The following is a 23770-nucleotide window of genomic DNA, read 5'->3' on the forward strand; positions in this document are numbered from 1 at the left end:
AGTTTCGTGAACATTCAGCAGGATTAGTGTTGTGACAGATCAATAATCCCTGTTTGGAGATGATTGGTCTACACGAGCGCTTAAATCTGACAGCAGATGTCGTTGACTAACCGTCCATACGGAATCGTTACCTTTGCAAAGCCCGTTTTACTGTCCGTGATGTACGTCCACTCCTTTCCGGTCAAACTGTGAGCCAGTTTATACTTCCTGACAAAAGCTCGGTTCTCGGCACTGGTGCTGCCCTCCAGCCCTCTTGCACCTTGCGTGATGACGCCACGCACCATCTTGGGCACGCCGAGATCCACCTGCAGCGCAAACAACGTTGCATCTATTGTTCATTCACCTTCCACAGCACAGAATCCTCGTGATTGATTACTCTGTCAGTTCCAATTTTTTTTTAAATTGATGGACTGAAATAAATGAACTTTTCGACGATAGTCTAACAAGGGTATACCAAACAACCATCCCGCCCCACCCAACCATTCCATCCATCCAACCTGTCGGGAGAAGTCATACGAAGCCATCAACGTACCTGCAACCATTCTTCTCCGGCGATGGGCTGCGTTGGGTTGGGAAACCATCCTGACCGACTGGCCACAAGCCTGGCGGCGCCCATGGAGCCGTGGATGTCCCTCATGGAGGACGCCAGGATTTGCGAGTCCGCCAGGAGTCCAGACAACATGCCTTGTAGCTCTGAGCACGGAGCGTCTGAATAGAGGAGGTGAAATCCGTATGAATATCATATCTGGTGATCAGTGTAAAGTGGACACCGCGTGTAAGGGGAGTTCATGAAACGCTGTAGGTCAGATTGCGGAATTGGACATAAGGTTCGCCAACAACAGAATTTACCAGAAGGTCTTCAGATTGGACTACTCCTGAACCTGGTGGGAATTGCTATTTTGCTCATTCCCCGTTAAAATTAGTTTGCAAGGAGATCGAAGATGCTTTGGGTGGGTGTTTTCATTTTTTTTCTCTCTCTCTCAAGACTACTAAGTCTTGGTTGTTTTGATCCTTATTGGCTTTGTTCTCCAATAATTACTAACAAAATGTTCTGGATGCAATCTGCCTCGCATTCCAATGTCAGATTGGATCAGATCCAGCGCCGCCCAGCCTTGGAAAGGCGAGGAGGTATCGATAAAGCTGACAGATGGGTGTAGGCTTGATCTCGGAGGGAAATTTCTGGTGTGATTTTTCTTTTTAAACTAATCTTCCACTTTGCAGCTCCTCTGAATGGCTTTCCATCAAACCGTCAGAGCATTTTTGCCTTCATGCCGCTACAAAGTTGATGCAAAACTTCAGCCGAGCTACAGGATTCTTTGTGGGGAATTGAGTCCCAAACGGAAGAACAAAAAAAAAAAGGCGCTGTCAAAGCGATGTGCTTTATTAGACTGACAAATGTGTTCGAGCCAAACGAGAACCAAAGGCTTGCATTCATGAATAATAAGGACAACAAAAAAAGGGAGTAGCGCCGAAAGAATTTTATTTGAAATGACGGCAGCGATAAAATGATGATATAAATATGATTATAAAACGATCATGTGCGAGGATGAGAAGGAAGAGAGAAATGAGAGGAGGAGCTGAAGGACAAGGACCGTAAAGGGCGGGGGGTGTACAAAAGCCGAAAAGGTCAAACGAATTTCAAGGCAAGCAAATGCGAAAAGAAAATTAGAAGGCGAAATAAGGACGGGAGAGAAGGTGTGCATAGAAAGAAGGAAATAAAGAGGGAGGATATTGACAGTGAAGGGTGACGATGATTGATGGTGACATTCTCCGGTTCTTGGCGGAGATGAATGTTTAATGCTGTGATGTTTGCAACCGCACCTCACCGCAGTAAATAATGAATCGACAATAAACAACAAGAGCTACCGACACAGTGGATAAGCTCCCTCTGTCGGGCAATACAAACCCAAGGAGGAAATTCAATTATCTTATTGTTCATTTGAAAGTTGGGGGTTTTTTTTCCGCCAACTGTTTCATTTGTTCAAGCAGCTGCACATCACAAGTAGATTTAATGAGAATGCGATCTCCGGAGATGACAGAAATAAATACACCATTAAAAAAATGAAAAGACACACATACGATGGCTATAGAAATTATACACACCGCAGGTCAAGTCGGAGGTTTTTGTGATGTACAAAACTGAGACCAAGAAAAAAAAAACTTCACAACTTTATTCACGATTAATGTAATGATTTTTGTCTTTTTGAGAAGGGAACTAAAAATAAAGTGTGCAAACCCTCTTTTGCACCAATCAAATTCAAACTCGTGGTAAATGTGAGTCTGTACACACTTGCTACCGTTTAAAGTGCCTCTGATTATCCACCAATACATTTCAGACGTTCTAGTAGGCTCAGCTGACTTGTATTTATTTATTTACTTTTGCTTTATAGCATATACTGTACCTGAAGGTTTTGTGCAACCACTACCTGCTGTTCCAGACTGTTCATAATTCCACTCGCCTTGTCTAAGGCCCCAATTCCAGCTGATGGAAAAACAGCCCCAAAGTAGGATGCAGCCACTATGGACTTGGCGTCGTTTTGCCGATGAGTGCTGTTGTGTTTGCGCGAAGCACGTTTTGGAATTATGGCCAAATGAATTCCATTGTACATAAAGATCCCATTCACTCGTTGAATTTACGCACAAAGTGAACACATTCCTGAGATCAGGACTGTAGCGGCATACACATACTGATTTTTCCCAAATGTGCACATGAAAACCTCAAGCCAGCAAGCAGAGCGATAAGGGCGCTATAAACAAATGACTGATAGATGCCGCAGGGCCGACATAAAATGAGATTAAAGACGGAGCGAAGGAGGGGTCGGAGGGGGGAATGAACACTTGAATGAGGCTGTAACGGGCAAAGATTTAAGAGCAGAGATGTGGCGAGAAAATGAGAGAGGGCAAAGGAAAAATACGAGAGCGGCGGAGGCTGAGAGTGGAGGCGATAGATAGGAGAGCACGAAACGCATGAGCAGGAAGAAAAAGTGAGCAGTGCCATGGAGACGGGATGGAAAGAAAGTGAGAAAAAGGAGAGCGAGAGACATAAAAGTGTGATTTAAGTTAATGACATGTCACTGTCTGACTCCTTTGTGTGCGCCTTTATAGGCCCGCATAGGGCATTATTGTGTCCCCGCGGGCACTGCGATAGGCTGTGTGCATGTTTGTCAATGTGTCTGCATCTGGGGAATGAAACAAAAGATACTGCGTTACTTGCTGAGGAAGATTTGCTGTGTTCATGAAAACGATATTCGAACTTTTGTGGCGAGAAAAGCTGCGCTTAGTCAGCCTTCAAATGATTTTGCCGAGCAGCTTTCTCATAAATGAATGATTTACTCAGACACTTGACCGATTGGAGATACTGGAGACTGCTCGAACCGTGGGCGGGGCAAGAAGGACTGTGATCATTAATCCCCGGACACTGCTGAATCCATCCCCCTTTCTCGTAGCACGTTACTTGTGCAATCTCGGAAAATACCAGCAAGATTCAAGCGCACTAGTGTTGCTTGACTGCAGTTCAGTAACCTTACAAAAATGAGCTAAAGCATACTTGTTTAAATTGAAGTGGCAAATCCCCAAGAATGCTGTGCTCGGGAGTTCGTCTACATGGAAGCGATGTTCCCTGTAAATTGCGGACATGAGCAATGGCGCAACACCCCTCAACCCTCAGCGCACACAGAAGATGGGTAGCACCCACCACTCACCTTTCATTTCCACACTGATTTCTTTATTTCTACCCAGGTTTGATCAACAAATGGGACACCACACCATTCCCATTTCTCTTCCAGTTTCAGTTGCGCGACCGAGGGGGCACACTTTAGGATTGCGTGGCTTTTGCGTGGCGCTAACCTGTAAAAATCGAGCAAATAAATGTCTAATTCGCAAAGCATGCGCAGATGTTGAAATGCGTCAAGTAGATGCCAAGTAGAATGCAGCTCGGTGCACCGGTAGTATTTGCGCATATTTAAACGAGGTAACATGGTCCTGATTGATAAACAATGCCTAATTTACTAACAACAGCGCTAATAGCCACACCCCATTTTGGGGGAGCAAATGTCTATAAAAAGCTGGTGTCAAATTGGCATTACTCATTGGAAGCCATTTTTGAGAGGGAGATCGCATTTCCAGAGCAATGTGAGGGAACACTCAGACATGTACAAGACATGATGGAGTTTGGAATTTTTTTGTTTTATTATTAGTCTCCTCCATCTGTACCTGTGCATTTAAAAAAAACATGAAATTATACAGGGTATGTATTTGTTGATGGCCGTTTTCAAAGCTTACCCTCATCCCTCGCCAAAAGAAGTGGCGAGTTGCATCTCATTGCTAAGTGTACACATCACAAGTTCAAGTACTGAAAAAAAGACAACCTACACCCGCACACATGCGCACACACCAGCAGTATCATATTGTTAGGGTGTGATTGCAGCTTGTGCGGGTGCCGAAATAGCCCCCCTAGATAAGAGCTTATCTGCCGCTCTCAACGGCCACTACAATGGCAGCAGTGAGAGGACCTAACCTAATAATGATACAGTGAAAGAAACACACACTCTCACACACGCTGATTGAAACCTGCCCCTTTACCATTTGTAGAACACACAAACACAGACTCTCTAATTAAGTTTTATCTATTTATAGTATTGAGCTGATTATGCTGGTTGAAATCCCGTTTGTTTGCCAGGGCTGCAGATGAAAGCCGAGAGCCCGTTACTCTCTGATGTAATCACCCACACATCACACTCTAGTATTATTCTATTAGGACCGACTTGGTTGTGTGTGCGTGGGAGCCTGTGAGGGAGGATACTGTATGGATAGAAATAGGGGAGGGCAAGAGTTTGAAAGCACATGAGAGTGGGTGTGGTGCATGTGAAAAGGATCGAAATAAATGACGGAAAGTCGGAAAGTAAACTTTGGGTTAATCGACGGACGGCCAAATTGATGATATGAAAGCAGAGAACTAAAAAAGATTGATGCTCATCGTTTTCACAGGAAATGTTTTCTGAGGGGGTTGTTCTTGCACCGACCCACCTTGTGACCCAATGTTAACGCCACTACATCACGCCTATAAAGCTACTGGCATGTTTTTACTGAAGCCGCTGTGGGAGATTGGCCGGAAAACCTCGGTTAAGCTCCCCAGAAAAAAAAAAAAGATACTTCCTCTTTCTTACCTGTAATCTGACAGCCGTAAAGCTCAAACCGCAGTGCGATGCCATTCTTCCATGTTTGAGGTCGGATTCGCACGAAGCGGGCCAGGACCGGTAGTGGAATGCGATTGAGAACCACCTCTGTGGCATCCGTATTTGCATGGAAAACCTACAGAGGTAGAGGAGCAGCAGGAATCAGGAGAGCCAAACATCTGAAATATATTCAATTTGAAGATTTCATACGGGAGTCCTGAAAAATGATAAGAGGAGGTTTATCAGGAATGGGTGCAGTACTGTAAAAACAAATTAAATGGAGTCAAATGTGTGTTCATCTGCTAAGAGTAATAACACGAGCAATGGGAACCCATAAGGCCCCAAAAGTCTTTATTAGACAAATTTAAACTTCTTGGGAAAGGTGAGAAGACAGACAAGACTGCTGAGAAGTCTTGGATGACGCACTTCTTGGGACTGAGTCTTGATTTTCATCTAATTTACACAGATGTCAATGGTGGAGCTCCAGCGATGTCTGAGAGTCTTTGACCAAACATACAAAGTACTCAAAACGTTTAAAAAAAAATGACATAAGTGCTGGAAGCACCTCTGCGGTGCTCCTCTCCATAAATCATAAGTGAGGGTCACTATTTTGACACTCCATTTTGAATCCAACACACGCACACATTTTATTTGAAGAGCTGTTTAAAAAAAATAAACATACAATAAAATAAAGATGGGCCATAGTTTTGTGTGTGACGAAACCGGCACTCATTAGTCATGTGGAAAGATACAGGCATTCGGACAAGAAAACAATTGCATCTTGTTTTATATTCTGCTCAATAACACGGCACTGCTGAGCAGATTCAAATGCAATTGTCTACACTGGGTTTGTTACAGAAGACCTAAAACAACATAATTTCTCAGGGACTTCAGATGGTCACCCATCCCTTCATTGTCTGGAGAGCTGCTTGTCCTCAGGAGGGTCTCATATGTCTTTTCCACCCCCATGATCCCTCAAAAAATGTTGCTCGTTTGGCACTCGGGCCAGTGCTGTGCTTAGTTGGTGCTTAACAAGTTCTTAGGAAGAACAAGTTTGGTTTTCCACGGGAAAGTGCCAAGTAGGAGCTACGCCATCGTACAGCATCCAAACGTCACCGACATTTACCTAAGAGCACCTGCGCTATCAATAGTAAGTGATACAGTAGTTAGCGCATCGACCTTACAGTGCAGAGGTTGTGGGTTCGATCCCAGCGCCGGCCTTCCTGTGTGGAGTTTGCATGTTCTTCCAGTGCCTGCGTGGGTTTTCTCCGGGTACTCCGGTTTCCTCCCACATTCCAAAAACAGGCATGACAGGCTGATTGAACACTCCAAATTGTCCGTAGGTGTGAGTGCGGATGATTGTTCGTCTCTATGTGCCCTGCGATTAGCCGGCAACCAGTTCAGGGTGTCTCTCGCCTACTGCCCGAAGACAGCTGGGATAGGCTCCAGCATGCCCCGTGAGGACAAAGCGGTTCAGAAAATGGATGGACAATAAGCTCTTAGCATCTGCTAGCCAATTTAGCATAGCATCAATTATACTTGTACGTAGTATATAACAGTCAGGGACATGCAATCAGCAAACGCTTATCTTTCTTAATCGTAGATGATCACCAAGCTAGCTGCAAGTCGGAGATCGCATGCTCTCCGGGCACATCCGCAATTGCTTTTCCGGTGGGACACAATTGTGCCGGAGTTCACCGCTCAATCTGCGGTGATCATGATAACCCCACCTGCCGCTTCGAGCCCCCCCGCACACCCTGACGTAGCGGTTACGACAGTCTGGCCCAACAAATATTTCACAAAAAACGCTTGCAAAAGGCAAGGAAATAATTTTCCTGAGAACACCAAACGGACCGTCAAGAGTCCACTTCACTCGACAAAAGCAAAGCAAGATCAAGTGCCAAAACTAAGACTAGACTTACAAAAACGTAGAACCAAGAGAACCAGAACAATTACGACAAGAGCGAGAGATCTAGAAAATGAAAATACGAGCAAGCGCAGCAACAAGGTCAATAATATTCCAACAACTGCAGTCAGTTTGTCAATCCTTAAATACATGGCTGCATGATGAGATCATTGGCCGCAGGTGAGCACACTGAAGGATTGGCTGTAGTCTGCCACCTGCTGGTGACACAACAACAGGATCAAGAAAAACCTAAGTAGCAGTTTCAAGCACCAGAGCTAAAGCGAGAGCCTTTTTTGCTGAAAATACTGTTCTCAGTGCGTATTATGATTGATCCCTTTATGGGGGTAATGAGAGTCTTTACTGTTTACATCCACCATTCAGAACATATCTCGGTGTCGTGAATTGTGACTTGCTGAGGTTAGGTTTACATTTCGCAGAAAATTTTCTCCCAAAGGGCTTTTCCTCTCATTTCCGCGACATCAGTAAAGATGTATTGTACCGTATATTGCATCATGTATAAGTCTGTGAATGTGTACAGGGAAGGCATTTTATTTTTCGTGCATCAGCAACATTGTAAATGGTGTGAGGTCCTTTCTTGAAGACAAAAATGTTGAGTAAGCAAGTGTTACTCCCAAAGAACCTGTAGAACGTTGCACTGTTGCGCACACACGCGCAGTTGTTCATAGGATAACAATAACAATATTTATGACAATTCATTCATTCATATCGATTATGCATAATATTATAACTAGCACCCCCATCATGCATTTCATGTGCTCCTAGAAAGACTGAGGTCTGGGCTTGGTGTCGGGCTCGCCCACAACCCTAGAAGAGTGGCCTTGATCTAACCAGCGATTTGTGCTCACGGTAGTAATTATTTTGTTAATGTAAGGAGCATCCATGCAGTTTAAAAAAAAATACTGGCTGTTCTTGTTTGTTGAACCCTTGCATATACAAAGTCATGGCACTGGCGTGTTTTATTAGTGGGAGCAAAAATACAGGCTACAGTTAATCACCGCAGCACATATTTATGGTTCACGGTGGTCCGTTCACCACGACAAGATCCATAAATAAATACTCCCTCGTTACACACAAACACGGGTTGCATACAGAATTGCACTGTCCCTAACGTTCCTCTTCACACAGAGCAGCGTGAGTGCAAAGGTTAACGTCAAGACTCACACGGTCTGAGGCAACCTTGTGTGTCGTAAATCAAAGGGTGTAAGCATCCTCTTCTCACGTCCCCTTGGTTAAACACACATACGCACAAGCAAAGAAAAACACCGTCTTTATTCCTTGACACACAGTGAGAAAAGAAAACACACACACACACACACACACACGCTCATCCAGTCTCAACTGTCTTCTAAACACATTCCACAGAACACACAGTCTTTCGACTGCTGGTGCCCTCGGAGCCGACACGTCCCACCAAGTGCGCATACACACAAAAAACGATTTCCCCTAAGACAGACAGACAGACACACACACACACACATACACGTACACACACACACAAGCGTATGAAAAGCCAGTGGATGCGGTCTCACATTGCCAGAAGTGTTCTTCTCATCATCTGACATCATGACTTAATATTTGCGTCTGTATCTGACAGTGTCATGTACGTTTATGGCTGTCATCTGCATTGGGCTCGGTTCAGGCAAACACAGCTGGGCTTCTCATTTCGTATTCTCTTGCCTATTTCTGGCTTTTACTTTGACGTCTTCACTCTGTCTCCCTGTCATGATAACATGTTCATCTCGACATAAACTACCTCCTATTGTTTCACTACAGCTGTTTCTCCTCTGCGCCTCGCTCTTCCGTTACGGCGGCGTCGGAAACAACATGGTGAGAGTGCAGTAACGCCCGTCCACCAGAGCCAAAGGCCTCGCAATTACTTGCTTGGGTACTCATTTATAGACGTTTGCCTTGTTTTGTTTTGAGTGTTTCGTACGTGCGGATTCATCATTTCTTCCTGGTTTCCGAACCATTAAACAACGGAAGCCTTCAGGGGTGAAAAAGTGTGAATAAAGAAGCTCTCTGATTTACAAGAGAGCGATCAAGGCACCGGGCCAACTGGGGATTGAACCCACGACCGAACGGGGGTACGATACGAAGGCAGACTCGCTGAACCGGTACCCCTCTAATGGCCTCAATGCCAGTTAAATGATGGAAAAATGCCAAGAGGCCCCAAAAGACATAATGGGAGAGCAATTACAAGCGTGTGTGAGTGTGTCACTGGGTAAAAAGTATAATTATAAAGTCTGACTCTGAGGATTTGGGGCTGGTGGTGGCTTTCTGATTTCCCTTGGTGGCCAGTGAAACATTTCCTCAGTCAGCTCATGTACACAAATACACACAGAGCTTTGTTCGGGGTCACCAAACAGAGCTGCAAATGTAGAACGGCTTCCACTGTGACCAATGTTGTTTTACAACCCCTAAGTAAATGCAAATCCCTTTGGTGCAAGGCTACTGTGCGTATTTAACACAGTGACCTTATCTTGAGCTATTAATGCTTTTTCTTTTTTTTCTTTTCCTAATACTGGAATGGCACTCTGACTTCTGTCCAGACCTTCACAGATATTAACGCTGCGAATTAAGATTGTCTTTGAAATGACAGGGAATGTCAATGCCAATTTTTTCTTCACAATGCCATGTTCTTTGCGCCCCCGCAAATATAATAAAAGACGTCGGCATACACGGAATAAAACTTTGTAATGTGATATAGTTATGAAAAAAACTGCTTTGCTTGTCTGCTTTCCATGGAGAATTCCAATGTACGCTACCACTCCCGACCAACTTTTTTGAAGGTAGCGTGGGTTCAATTCCCACTCAGAGTCGGTGTGAATTTGAGTCTGAATGGTTGACTGTGTGCCCTGTGCCTGAGCAGTAACCGGACCGGCGTGTCATCGGTTTTAGGCCAAGGTCAGCTGTAATACACTCCAGCTTTCCGGGAACCTGAACAGGATCAGGGGTATAGATAATGAAGGACTATTTTCCTGAAGACAACTGTGTGATCACACGAATGAATTATTCATGCCCAACCTGGTGTTTGTATACACACATTAACAACCGTGTTTTCGGCTCCGCAAGTGAGCATTCACTGCGGGAGGTGCCAGGTGATAGGTAGTCACTCACCCAGCTCTTAAACTCCTCAATTTACTGTTAACAATCTCTAAAATGCTTGGATGGCAATCAACTAATGGACTGTGTGTGTGTTTTGTGAAGCTTCGTTAATGGACTGATGTTAACAAGAAAGGACCGGCTGATACCAGGATCGCAACGGCGTTCCATTCCTTCGGCAGCGATATAACGACAAGATAGAATGCGCTGTAGTCCCACGCTAACGTAGGAGTAAAATCATAATTACAGTCAATATTTGTAGGACATTAAAATTAGCACTTCAGAATTAGTAGAGGTACTGTATTAGCAATCGGGCCATTTTTTTCCGCAACCAGATTTCAAACATGTTCTCTCTCTCCCATGGGCCAGCTCGCTAGACCTCCATGACATCAGATTTTTTTCATCGTCTGGGTGATCGGTCAGAGCTACACTTGTTATACAGCCAACCTCAGGTCGAAAAATACAGTCTGCGAAGGCTGTGGGTTCACTCGTGAGAATAAAGAGACCATGACCAGGACATTGAACCACAAGTTGCTCCTGATGCTTTACCATCAGTAGGTGAATAAAGGAGGCAGCGTTAAAGTGCTTCGAGTACAGTCAAGGGTGAAAATATACAAGTGAAAGGCCAAATCTTTGTAAATGATGAAAGGTGATCGAGATGCAGAAGTAACGGAAGTAAACAATGTTTTGCAGGGACCCACGACAAACTTGTGTGTCTGTCGACTAACCTTGTCACCAAGCACGAGCAAAGAATACAACGCGCTCACCTAACTGAAGAGCAGGTGGGTCCAGTTTTGTGCGTGCGGTGTCGTGAGCCTACGGGTCCCCGCTACAGTCAGCCAGCAAGAACCAGTGCAGACACACTGAATTATTCAAAAGTCTGGGATGTGCGTCTTTTGTGAATATGTGTGTGGACAGAGTTATAAAATAGTAAAACGTCTTCCATCTCCTCGCATCTCATCACACACGCACAGACGCACACGGCGGGACAGTTCATTTGTACCGTGTGTGTGTGTGTGTGTTGGTGTTCAGTCCAAATGTTTTAGAAAGGAAATGATACATGACTACCTGATAATTTCCCCATTTGTCCTTTTCCTCTCCATTTCCTCACAGAGCGTCTTCATTCATCACGTCTGCTTTGACCTCAGCCTCCCTCTTGATTTCTCCTCAACTCCCAGCCTTCCTCTCCATGTACTCGCACTTGTCCTTTTATTTTCTCTCCCCTCTCTTCACCTCCGCGCCGGCTACGTTCCGGAGGCCAGCGGATCTATCTAGAGACATCTGCGCCGGCAACACCCTCGTCTGCTATTCTCATTATTCCCCTCCTGCTCCCTGGCGCCATTCGCGCTCCCATCCATCCATTCCAACCTCATTTCGTTCCCCACTTCCCGCCTCGTGTACACTTCTTTCCAGCCTTCTGCCATTTTTCCTTCACTCGCTTCTTCCCAGGAAACGTTCTTCCTCGGGGTTCCCGACTCACTAGAGCGGCTCCGTCCACTCTATCAGCTCAGTGGACCGTTTGATCTTTTGTTTGCATTGCTCTTACTTCACTGCAAGTCACAGTGTTTTCCATATGTCTCATCTGGCTGACATTAGACCCTGGATGACATTATCAACTACATTACTGATCACACAAATCATTATTGCACGTTGACAGTTGCGCCTCCCCGACGGGCTCTCTCTCTCCCTCTCGCCAGATGTTAACATGCATTCCTTATTTGTATATGGTCATAGAGTGCGCGTTTGCTCTTCTGCCTGTAATAAACAGTTGCAATTGCGATAAGTGCTTTTTACTCAGGGTGAAATCAGCTGACGCTCATTATACGTCGACCTTCTTTTATGTTTCTTGCTCATAAAATACAAATGGCAACGATTCGCAGAGATTAACGGTCATTTATTCTGGCAGCATAAACTTCCTCCATTGTCTATTCGCGGAGGGGAAGGTAATGGAAAAGCTGAGAAGTGGACACGAAGGGGGGGAAGGATAATGCAAATGAGGATGTGAAGGGTGTGCATGAGCGGTCAAGAGGGAGCCCCTGATGGATGGAGAGATTTACAGAGAACTCAAGGAGTGAATAAATGAAAACCTCTGGCATGTGGTCACTTTATTAGGGACCGTCATTTTTTTCCCTACTTGTAGGAGCCTGTAGCCGCTCTCTAAGGCATGTCGGAAAACAATTATTTTCTCATCTGTCATTCATATAAAAGGTACATTTTTGAACTAAATGCTTCCATCTGAGCCTGTTGTAATGGGATCCATACTCGAGAAAAAAAAAATCTTTTTGACCACTGTTGTTCAATGATTTATGCATTATAGTCGCTGACGCCATTTACAATGCCGCCGCTTGCCCGTGTGAGGTATGACAACTGAGAAGAGCCATCGGGCGCCGGATGATACAAAAATTTCATCAGTAGATAAATTGTCAGCGGGTTCTCTCTCGTGAGCTTGGTCCAAAAATGTTGCTTCATCTTTTATGACTTCATCAATAACACTGCAGCATTAAAACCAGTGGGAACAGTATCATCTAACAAATGAAAGAGGTAATGACCCTGAGCGGAACATTTACATGACAATGGCCAAGAAAAACTTTTTTTCCCCTCGCATTTGGGAAAGTTTCGAAACAATCCACAACCAACCACAAGGACTGTTAAAAATATGCCAATATGGAATAGTAATATGCATGCCGGGTCAGTAGTTAGCAACTGCGACTTTGTCAAGGAACACAGAATTTGATCTAAAAGTGTCAGTAAAAGCCTGGCATTGGTTCACCATTTGTGGTTTTGTTGAGGCGTCCTTGCACATGCCAAGATCTCTTGTCTTCCATTCTGCGTGGTATAAAAATAAAAAAAACCCATCCTTTTGAGATCCATTTTCACTTTGTGTCTTCAGGCTCCAAAACCGTGTTGTTGTTGTATTAAGTGGGCTTTTGATACACATTAACAATCAAAACGAATTTGAGCATGACTCTCCTTTTTGATTCAAGTCGGCAAAAGCCCAACTATCAGCTGTCTCAACATTTTTGGGGGATTATTTGGAATGATTCTCCTGCTGTGTAGGGGCTGCTCAGAGTGTTCCCCCTCCCCCTCCCCGATCTGGTTGGAAAATTATGAACGTTAAACCTGTTTAACTGAGATGGCAAATCCTTATGCGTATGGTTTCTGGCATGTGCGATGTTTGCGGCTGCAATGGGCTGCATAGCTGTGGGGGGTGACCCAAAATAAAAAAGCATGGGGCATGCATTGACTTCTATTATCTATTATGATGAACTCTCTGGACATTATGTATGTTATTTCTAAAGGCAAATCACAAGAGCCCAACAAGTGTGCGACGCTAGAATGTAGTTTTGTTTATTATGCAGCCTAGCGCCTGCACAGTCACAATATGGCAAGTGAGGAGGAACACTCTTGGAAGCACCATTATCATTCCAAAATGTCTGACTCACCAGGGCTCCTTCAAAAATGGTTGTCAGACGCAATATGTGAGTGGGTCTTTTTGTGAGGGGATGCGTGTACAAGACAAGGGGATGGATATTTTCACCATGTCAGCCCCTCCCCCCCCCCCCGACCCCCAAAAGATATAACTCAGGCAAAACAGGAGTAGCACACGCTCGCCCCATCTGTGTCGCTCTCCGCATTCAGCTGTGAAACAGCTTTCTATGGTTATGGTGGAATCAAGCAGGATTATGGGAGCTGGTACCAACCACAAAACATCGTCATCCAACTGAGTTCTTTCCACTTCGACATGAACTCACCCAAAAGCTTCATCTATGAAAAATTCAATCCCCAAAGCCTCATTACCATCCCTCGACATGCTGTTTTTTTTCTCTCTTTTGCTTTTAACCAACCAAAAAATAGAAATAGGAATCTTAATCAATCCCATGGCTTTTGCAAACCTTTTGGGTTTGCAACTCCCCAAAAAAAACATAAAACGTCAAGCATGCTTTCATTGCTTCTCGAGTTTCCCCCTGTAGAGTTTTAAGACTTTGTATGGATTTTCCAGTCTAGCCCTAGACATAGTGATAGACCGCAGGACAATATGTGTGGACCGCTAGCACGGGAGGAAAGTCTGTGATGGTAAAAACGGCCACAACCGCTGGACCAGTGCAGGAACGCTTTTTCCTTTTAACCGCGGTGGCAGTGATTCTAAGACCCCTGATACCATCTGCTTGTGTTCTTCTCAGCATATCTATACTGGAGTGTAACCTTAATGCTTTACCACCTTATAGAAGCAGCTTAAAAGAGTGTTCACACAGACAGTCAGAGCATTTCACAAGTAACTAACAGTAATCAGATGTGATGGGAAAAGCAGATTGTGCAGTGTGGTCACATGCGATGATGTAAGGTATCATTAGGAGTTTCGGAGACGTGTGCTTGGTCGTTAAAAGATAAATAAAGAAATTAAGCCGAATGAATGATGGTGGCTGTATTTGCAGGCAGACAGGTTGGATTTTTTTGGGGGGGATTGTGGTTAACGTGTTGCTGAATATTCCGTCTCGTGTTTCTCTCAGCAATGAGCGCACATGCCCATGTCATAGCCTCAGCGTCACCCAAGATCATCCAGACTATTTGTAGTTGCCTTTTTTTCCGACCCGTACTCGTGAAGGATTACGTGAATGCGGGTGGGCTCTGACCCTACCTTATGATTCTTGCCGTGTCTGTAAACCATCCAGTCCTCGCCATTGGTGCTGACCTCCAGCTTGAAAGTAGTCACAAAGTATGACTTTTGCGTCTCCTTGGAAATGGCGCCCTGCATGGCGATGCCTGTGATCACCTTCAACGTGTAGAGGTCCACCTGTTAGCAAATATAAGAGGAAACAAAATCTGCGTGAGGATAATACTTGGCTATTGAGTTACTGAGACCCCGAAGGATGACAAATGACAAAGTGCTGGGGGTAGATTTTACACAGATTTCCCCACATTCAACTTGATTTGATATGACTGCTTCTGGCCCTGCAAGAAGACAGCACATTTATGCAAATGTTCAACAAAATGTAATGGTGAAGATCACTGGAAAATTACTTTTCCATCGTAACAAACCGGCATACAGTATACAGGACTGGGACATCTGACAAGAGGTTGCAACAATAACCAAACAAATAAACAAATGACAATATGACTTCCATGGATGATAAAACTTGCCAACATGGAGAGAAAGGTGAAGTGAACATAAAAAAAAAAAGAATATAAAATCTTGCATCCCCATCTGCGCTAATCTATATTTAACCTAATTGAAATTCAGGTCCGTGACTCTGAATCCTTAAACTGTCAATGGGCTCTCACAATTAATGTCTTAAAGTGTGGAAACTGCCTGAAGACAGACATAAACATGCAAATACGGACATCAACTATTCAGCAACCATTTCTCACCTTCCCCACTCTGCTTTTATGCTCCTCATCTCGCTTTCTGTCTTGCCTCACTCTCTCCTTTGGCAGATCGATAGTGATGACCAGGGGCTCATTTTAATTTCCTGCCATACAATAGCTATAATCACCTCTCCAGCCTGATTGTGGATGCTACGCCGCTTGCGGGACCCGCTGCTGATACATGTGGCATCTTACCTGAACTGCAATTTCGACCTTGCGTCTGCTCTTTGTCGGAACATTTTATGTATTAGGGACATTTCCTGGAATTGGCTATAGCTCAGTTCAAGAAGTGAAGCCTCACAATGACTTTCAGTAACCTTGCTAAACCACTCTGTATACTTCGTACAGAATAACCTATAGGGGCCGTGTCCATTATCACATTGTTAGGTAATACAATACAATACATGCTGATTTATAGAGATAATATTATATATATATCATATTGAGAACCGTTTCTCGTTGTGTGCCGCCCTTATGTAGCTGTTTGGGGGGGGGGGTTGGTTTGTGCTGTGTTGTAAGTAGTCTTGCTGCTGCAGAAAGCAAGCTCAGTTACCGCCCAAATGAATGTTTTTCAATACAAATACTCAAATTCTGATTTATCATGTAAGTGTAGGTTAGTGACAGAATACGTCATTGCCGCAACTCTGTCATAAACTGAGGACCACTTGCAATTGACGTAACCAAAATATGAGAACCTCCTCATAGTATGACTCAGTGCAGTCTTACATCACTATTAACTTTTAAGATAAGATAAGAAAAACTTGATTAGTCTCGCAATGGAGAAATTCTCAATTCACAGCAGCAAAGTTATGAAAGGAAGAAGTAGAACAACAAAATATAGGAGCTGCTGGAAAGGAAGCCACTCTCCACTTTTGGGGTTATGGTAGGAAGTACCAAGACAGTACCCAGACAGAATCCATGCAAGCTCAGGGAGAATATACAAACGCCCCAAAGAGATAAGGACAAAGCAGTTTCAAACCCAAACCCTCTGACTGCGAGGCAGACGCTGCAACTCTATCCTATGCTGTCTGAATACAAATCTTATACAACAACAACACTGGAGATGTTGGATGCATACGCTCAGTCAGAATGTGTGATGTGTATATTATGCGTGCGAATGCTGAGCGGCCCACCAGGGTACAATACGCCTCACCGGGGGAGGCAAATCGCTGTGTTTGTTACCTGTCAGGAAGACGGGTGTTTTAGATGACTCCCACAACACGCACACACACACACACACACACACACAAACACACGCACACGCACGCGCACGCACACATGTACACACACACACACACACACACACTTGCTCACTTAGGCCCAGACAGAGATCCACCAAGACACCTAATCGATAGTCCTGAGCTGAGGAGAAGAACACATAAGAGTGGGTGAGAAGAGGTGAGGAGTGAGTGAGACGTGGAAAAAGAAAGAGAAGGAGGTGAAGACCAAAGAAGAGCCCGAACCGAGAAATAGAGACGGATGCTAAGTGAAGCTTCCCTGGAAAGACTACTCATCAATCACACAACTGTTGGAATAATGCAGCCACCAGGACTCGCATCATCAATCTGCGCTAAGCCTCACAGTGGACCACAAAGCGAGAGCAATAGAAGAGAGCGGAAGGGTAAGAAGCCCCTTTCGGACTGCCTACGAAAGCCAAAGTAGTTTCCCCTGGCCACCCATCTGTGTGAATGAATACCAAAGTGACTGGATTGTGAGTTGAAATCAACCCACACATTTTCCGGCTTCGGAGGTAGTAATCGAGCGAAAACGGTGGTGGGATGGTGCCTGCGTGAACGGGAGCTGAGAAACTCCGCGATTGGATGTGAACACATTTCGCTCCGTTTGAAAATTTTGAAAGGGGCTTGTTCATGTTACCACGGCAAAGCATGCTTAAGCTGCATTCTCACTCACACACATACACACACACACACACACACGCTGACACAGACACACACACGCTGACATAAAAACAAACAATCACAAATGAACACACAAACACTGAGACATACACACAAAAGGACCCTTGGATTCAAACACTAATGGACACACACAGACTCACACGACCATACACATTCATGGACATGCACACAGACACACAAGGACACGCCCACGCACAAGGTGCAAGATTCAAGCATGCTGGCCGGGCATGATGGCATTTATGACAGCTGCTTGGCAAGACTGGAGCCGTTTGCCCGCTCACATACACACCAACACGATGACACACAAACACAGAGAGCGACACACCCTGAGTGTTAACACAGGGAAACAGCTGAGGCGCTCCGTGGTACGCGGCGGCCTCATAACAAAACCAGTGGTCAGCAGCAGAGACAGACAGAACGATAACACGGGAGGTCGCCTCCAGTAAAAGTTCATTTCCAGTCAACTGTCCCAAACTATCGGCGTCCAGTGAATGAATGGGCGTCACCAAGACATCCGCTGAACGCATGGAAGGAGCGCTAATGTCAACAACTGCCATTGGTTTCTGTCTGTTCTTCTTTTGCATTTTGACAACTATATCAGTAAGAGGACCGGTAAAGCGTGCACCATTATCTCCCTGGGCAGTGAGAGAGGAAGGAAGTGCAGACTGATGGGACCTTGACCACATTCTATTTTCGCTGTGGTTCCTTCCTGTGTTTCATATCTAAGAAGTCGGCCACCGTGGAGTCCTGACATTTGCTATGGTGAGGCTATTACCGTATTGGCCCGAATATAAGACGGCCCTGATCATAAGACGACCCCCTCTTTTTCAAGACTCAAGTTTGAAAAATGACTTTTTCAACACCAAATTAATTTATATACAGAAAATAATTACAGTAAATCTGAAACTAATGATTCTAACAATATATTTGAGAGAAAAAGCATGTTGTTTTGCCTCATTCAAATCTTAATATCTGAACATTTAAATATGTAAACTAAAGTGCAATCACATTCTAAATGAATGACTTCTGGTTTTTGAAATGTAAATTACATCATAACTTCTCCTCAGCTGCCGGTTAACCTGGCCGATCTTCGACCCACTTTTCTCCAGATTGTCGCTACATTTCTCCATTTTCTGCTATCTATGCTATTATTTTCTTCTCTTTTCTTTCTTATTGCTATTTTTTATTTTTCTTCTTCGTGGTACCGCTATTTTTATTTTTATTCTTCGTGACAGGGGTTCACTTTGGCCTCGGGAGTCAAGTTCAGCATTCGCTTCAATGACATCTGCCGCCATCTAGCGTCGTGAATGGGTATAATGTCTAGACCTCGAATATAAGACAACCCCCACTTTTTCGGTCTTATTTCAATGCAAAAAACACCGTTTTATATTCGGGCCAATATGGTACTTGTTGTTGACTTTTTTTTTTTTTTGATACAGCTCCATTCGAAGGCAGAGGCGCTACATTGTATGGTATTGTATCCATTAAGACGGTCAATCTCAGGGAAGCAAAAACTTTCATCAGCTTCTTGCGTCTCCTTTGGCTCTTAAATTAAATTTAAAGATGTAAAAGAAGTCCATCTGTTGAAATGAGACTACAGAGAGCCCGAGGCATGCACGCATGAATAGCTTTATTGCTGTGATACTTTAATCAAGGGATATTGTGAGTAAATGTTTGTGATTTGTTTATTCATTTCTTTGTTATTAAACTGCAAGCATGCTCCGCTGGTTTGTCAGAAATCAGTTAATTAGAGATGCATGGCTGCACCGATATCCTCGGGATTTTCTGGACCAAGTGAGGGAATTAAAACCTGTAATGTCATTTGTTTGTCCATATTGAATGCAGAGATATAATATCAAGTGTGGATAGAAAACAAACAAAATGTGTCAAAAAATGTACAAATAAAAAAATCGGGATAACCAAATCCATTGTTCATTGGAGCCTCGGAAGGTGAATGCCGCTCACGTTGTAAAATCTAAGTCTGCTGCCATGCGTTTTCATTTCAGCGCTTTAATTTTTTTTTCACATTCTACACTTTTTGACAACAGTTTATTCTAAAATATATCACATGAGATCTCGTCATTTTGAAAACACCAGACAATTATAGGACAAAGACCAAACCAAATTGAAAGAATGAGATCCATGTTGCAGACAAATATGAGGTCTGGAAGGGGGTCATCGACAGAGTTCCTTTCCAACGGCAGGAACCAATTTGTGAACAAATTGCAACTGAACCTTTAGTCTTTCAAAGAAAGTGAATTCATAATTATAGTAAATTGAATAAGTACACTTTTGCGCCAGGAGTAGGAGACAATTAAAAAAAAAAGTACGGCCTTAGCGTGCCTTCTTGTGCCGCATGATGACATATTCTTATGCTGCAGCGCAAAAGCATCGATTGCGAAATGTTTCTAAGCTCAAAGTGCCACATGTGGGACTGGTTTGCACCCCATGTGCTTGTGTCCCGGGATGAACCGTATTCAAGTTTAGAGGGTCATAGGTTATGGGGGTACAATGACTTGAGGGGCAACTAGACATTTGCGTGCAAACGTCTGTTCTGTTGTTTTTAAGTTTAAAGGTCAAACAATACCCTGGCGGGAGCTTACATGGATATCAGAGGAGGGGAATGTCATTGAAAATGTATTAGAAATGAATAAAGGTCTTGTAAATCATCTCATATAAAGCAGACTTGGACTGCCGTTGGGAGGCTCGGGGAAGGTGACACCCAACAAGATAATCTATTGTTTACAGAAGGGGTGTTACGAAGAAGGGCCTCATTGGCCGTGGTGGATCCATTTCTGTCTGAGCAGTGTGTGAACCTCAGCCCCCCCATCCCCCCCACCCTTGCCCGCTTCCCCATGAACCAGACAAGCTCATAACTCAGGCTTGGCAAGTGGCTGGCACAAAGTTGGCACTGTGATGGAACACAGTAAACAATGCCTTGCTGAGGCATCGAGCTGCAAAACCTTGATAACGCCACACCACCCACCCTCGCTCTCGCCGGCCTACTGATACAAATATAGCAATAGAGAGTTATTATGTGTGACCTGCCAGCACAAGGACAAATATGCTGCTAAAATAACAATGCAATCTCTTTTCAGTTGAGATTTCTATTTTGATTTGAATAGGATTCGGCAATTCAGGAATATGGCAGCTGTCGTGCTATTGTCAAAGGCAAAAATAACTTTTGTCCGAGTCTCATGCGGCCATACGCTCTTGCACTGTACCTGTATGTACTCTCTGTTGCTGTCCTCATTCGGCGTCCATCCGTTGTTGTCGTAGTTGAGTCGGGCCTGATGCGGCAGCCAGTTTTCGTCATAAAAACTTGATGAAGCTGTGATCTGTTCATCGGTGATCTTGCCGGATTCCATGCCGAAAGCATTACTGCAATGAAACGCTGTGCGAAAAGCAAATATTTTAGGATGGGAATTTAGTTTTTAAAAAATAGGACAAAAGAGATTTTCTTCCACTTACTTTCACTGACTTCCTTGTGCGTCATGTTGTACCGCGCCGAGAAGCCGTCTTTCGCCACAGCCATGTCAGTGTGGAAGGAAAGAGAGAGAATCCCAGTAGATGATTGGATCTCCGGTGGTACCATGGTCCCGCAATATCGGCCAATGAGTGGGCCCACTGGGGAGCCGAAAGAATGAAACCGCTTAAATCAATTTTGACAATTAGAATATTGAAATGTTCACGAACCAACAATCCATTAAATGCAAGTCATTCTCAGGGAAATGAATGACGCAAGTGCATTCAATTCCCTTTCACCAGCTCTCTTGGGTATTTCACATGAACTACACCTTTGAAAAATGTTCCTATGGAGTGTGATTGGCAGTTTGACACTGAAGGTTCGATACGAGCGTCAAACCCTGAGCTCCAATTCCATAGAACCGGCTTCAAAGCTTTCTTCAAATCATGCGGCATATGACGCTAGAAGCGGAAACTGCTTCTTTGCCTGAATGAATCAACTGTCTGGTGCCCTGTGATCAAATGAAAAAGCGGTCCAAGGTGTAGTCTCTCACCCAATGTTAGCATGGATGGCTCCACAACCACTCGGGAATTGGCCAGCTCACTGAGCACAGAAAGCTAACACCACTAGCTAACACCACTTTTCCAAAACACAATTTAGAAAACAAGTAGAAGTGTGAACATGTTTTTAAATCGATATGTGTCATGAAGTGCTACTTATATATTTAAACCAGTGGCTCTTAACCTTGTTAGAAGTAAGATAAGAAAACCTTTATTCGTCTCGCAATGGAGAAATTACCAATTCACAGCAGCAAAGTTATGAAAGGAAGAAGTAGAACAACAAAATATAGGAGCTGCTGGAAAGGCAGCCACTCTCGCGGCGCCATTTTGAAGCCAAAATAACAAAAATAACACAACACAACAGATAGGACACAGACAGTCGTGCAATCTTCACCACTTTTCTGCATACACTTTGTTGTCGAAGCAGTTATAGATGAAAGAGGAGAGGATCAAAGTGTCCTTTCACCAGTGGATCAGAGATGTCATGCTGAAAATGTGCACACGTCTGCTACAAGCTAAGTTTTGAAAGCAAACACGAAGCTGGAGCGTCCATTGACGAAAAGAGATTCGTTCACTTCTCCTGTCCCACGTAATCCGCTTCAAACTCCAAGCTGCGACTCGCAGTTCCAAATCCGCATCGGCGCTGCGCGCCAACGCTCCTTTCTTCTCATCGTCGGCTCCTCAAAACTTACATCTATCCAGCCGCAGACCGTTCAACAGCACCGATCTCTCCGCTGAACAAAGCGGGGCTGTGAAAAACGCTGCCCATTACAGGCGCAAGACACAAGCGCCCCAGGAATGTCCAGCAACGACAGTCAAATGGCGCCGACATTCCTCCCAGTCTAAAACAGTGCTGGTATACCCATGATGCCGAGAAGGCGCAACCACCAAGCACAGAGTCTCCTCCTTGATGAATGTCGTGGCCAAAAAATGCTGAAAAAAGTCCACATCAGGTCCACACGACGTAACAACAAACACAAAGTGACAAAACAAACACAAAAACAACAAAAAAGCAAGGCTCATGAGAGCACTTGCTGACGGCTGCCTACTCGGGCGCCATCTTGACTTCTCAAGTACTGAACCCAACCAGTTCATATGCATATTCACCGAACCCTTCATTAGTGAAAAATAAAATTTTTTTTTTTTTTTTTTTTTACAAATTCAAGACATAAAAAAGGCATTTATTAAAAACAGAAAATGTAAATAAAATTTCAAGACATAAGTATATGGGTTTTTTTTTTATTTGACGACATACTATTGCGACAGTCACACATTGACTCCTAAGCGAACTAAATTTCCTGCAGCACTGATTGGACAAGCCATGTAATGTGATCATCTGCAGCCAACAATGGCCAAGCGGGCATGTCATAACTCATTGACATGTTGAGTTGGGTGTGTCTTAACCTCCATAGCAGGGGCTCCGCCGAACCCCTGAGACCGATTCACCGAACCCCTGGGGTTCGATCGAACCCAGGTTAACAACCACTGATTTGGACAGACAACTCGGAAGATGAATGCCAACAGACGGCTGGGGTAATAGTCACATGAAAGTGCTGTGGCTATCGTGCAGATGCACGTCCATACTGGTGGACAGTTAAGATATACAAACAACGGCACGGTCTTCTTCAACCTATTCAAAAGGACTACATAATTAATCATTACACTAGCATTCATATAACAACAAAATTAAAAGCAAAATCTGGATTCTAACCATTATATTGGCATTTTGACAAAGTTATAATAGTTCTACTCTTCGCATCATCTATAAATCACCCTTTTCATTTATCAACATGCTTTCCTTCTTGGATTGTACCCCCCGCCCCCTCCTCGCCCCACCCAACCTCTCCAATTCTGTCCTCTGCTGAAATATAGTCAGGGCCACACCTTTCCCTGTCACCACCTCCCTTCCGATTAGTCATTCCCTGCAAGGTAGGCTGTACGTGGTTTCACACTGTAGACTTTAATCGCACGCGTGTGTGTGTGTGTGTATTTGTCTGTATATAAATTCAAGGACCTAAGTGATGCATCTACTGTCGTCTTCTCTGAAACAGCAACTTGTATATGTCAACACAAACAGATGAACATGATCTCGGGCCCTGGGGTCCACGTGTGCGTATGTGTTGAGTGCAAGTGCGTGCTTATGAGAAGGGTTCGGTGCAAGGATAGCACATTCATACGAGCTGGTTTGCTCCTCTCACACAGATACACGCGCACACATGTTGAAGCCTGTGGAGGAGGTAGAAGATGAGAAAACAGCC

The 23770-nt window shown here is 44.2% G+C and overlaps 1 protein-coding gene across 1 annotated transcript in view; it reads right to left on the reverse strand.

Annotated features, from left to right (window-relative positions):
* The window catches only part of LOC147198051 (neuropilin-2-like), a 91640-nt gene that overhangs the window by 32430 nt on the left and 35440 nt on the right, over nt 1–23770 (reverse strand). The window contains exons 5-10 of the mRNA XM_086123416.1: nt 20958–21113; nt 20711–20880; nt 14840–14995; nt 5166–5310; nt 533–708; nt 132–305 (exon numbers count right to left, since the gene is read on the reverse strand). Coding sequence (XP_085979542.1) covers nt 132–305; nt 533–708; nt 5166–5310; nt 14840–14995; nt 20711–20880; nt 20958–21113 — 977 coding nt within the window. The remainder of the gene's footprint in view (nt 1–131; nt 306–532; nt 709–5165; nt 5311–14839; nt 14996–20710; nt 20881–20957; nt 21114–23770) is intronic.

This window comes from Hippocampus guttulatus, chromosome 11 (genome assembly GCF_054856545.1).
Source record: "Hippocampus guttulatus isolate MCC_2025c chromosome 11, RoL_Hgut_1.0, whole genome shotgun sequence".
Classification (NCBI taxonomy): Eukaryota; Metazoa; Chordata; class Actinopteri; order Syngnathiformes; family Syngnathidae; genus Hippocampus; species Hippocampus guttulatus.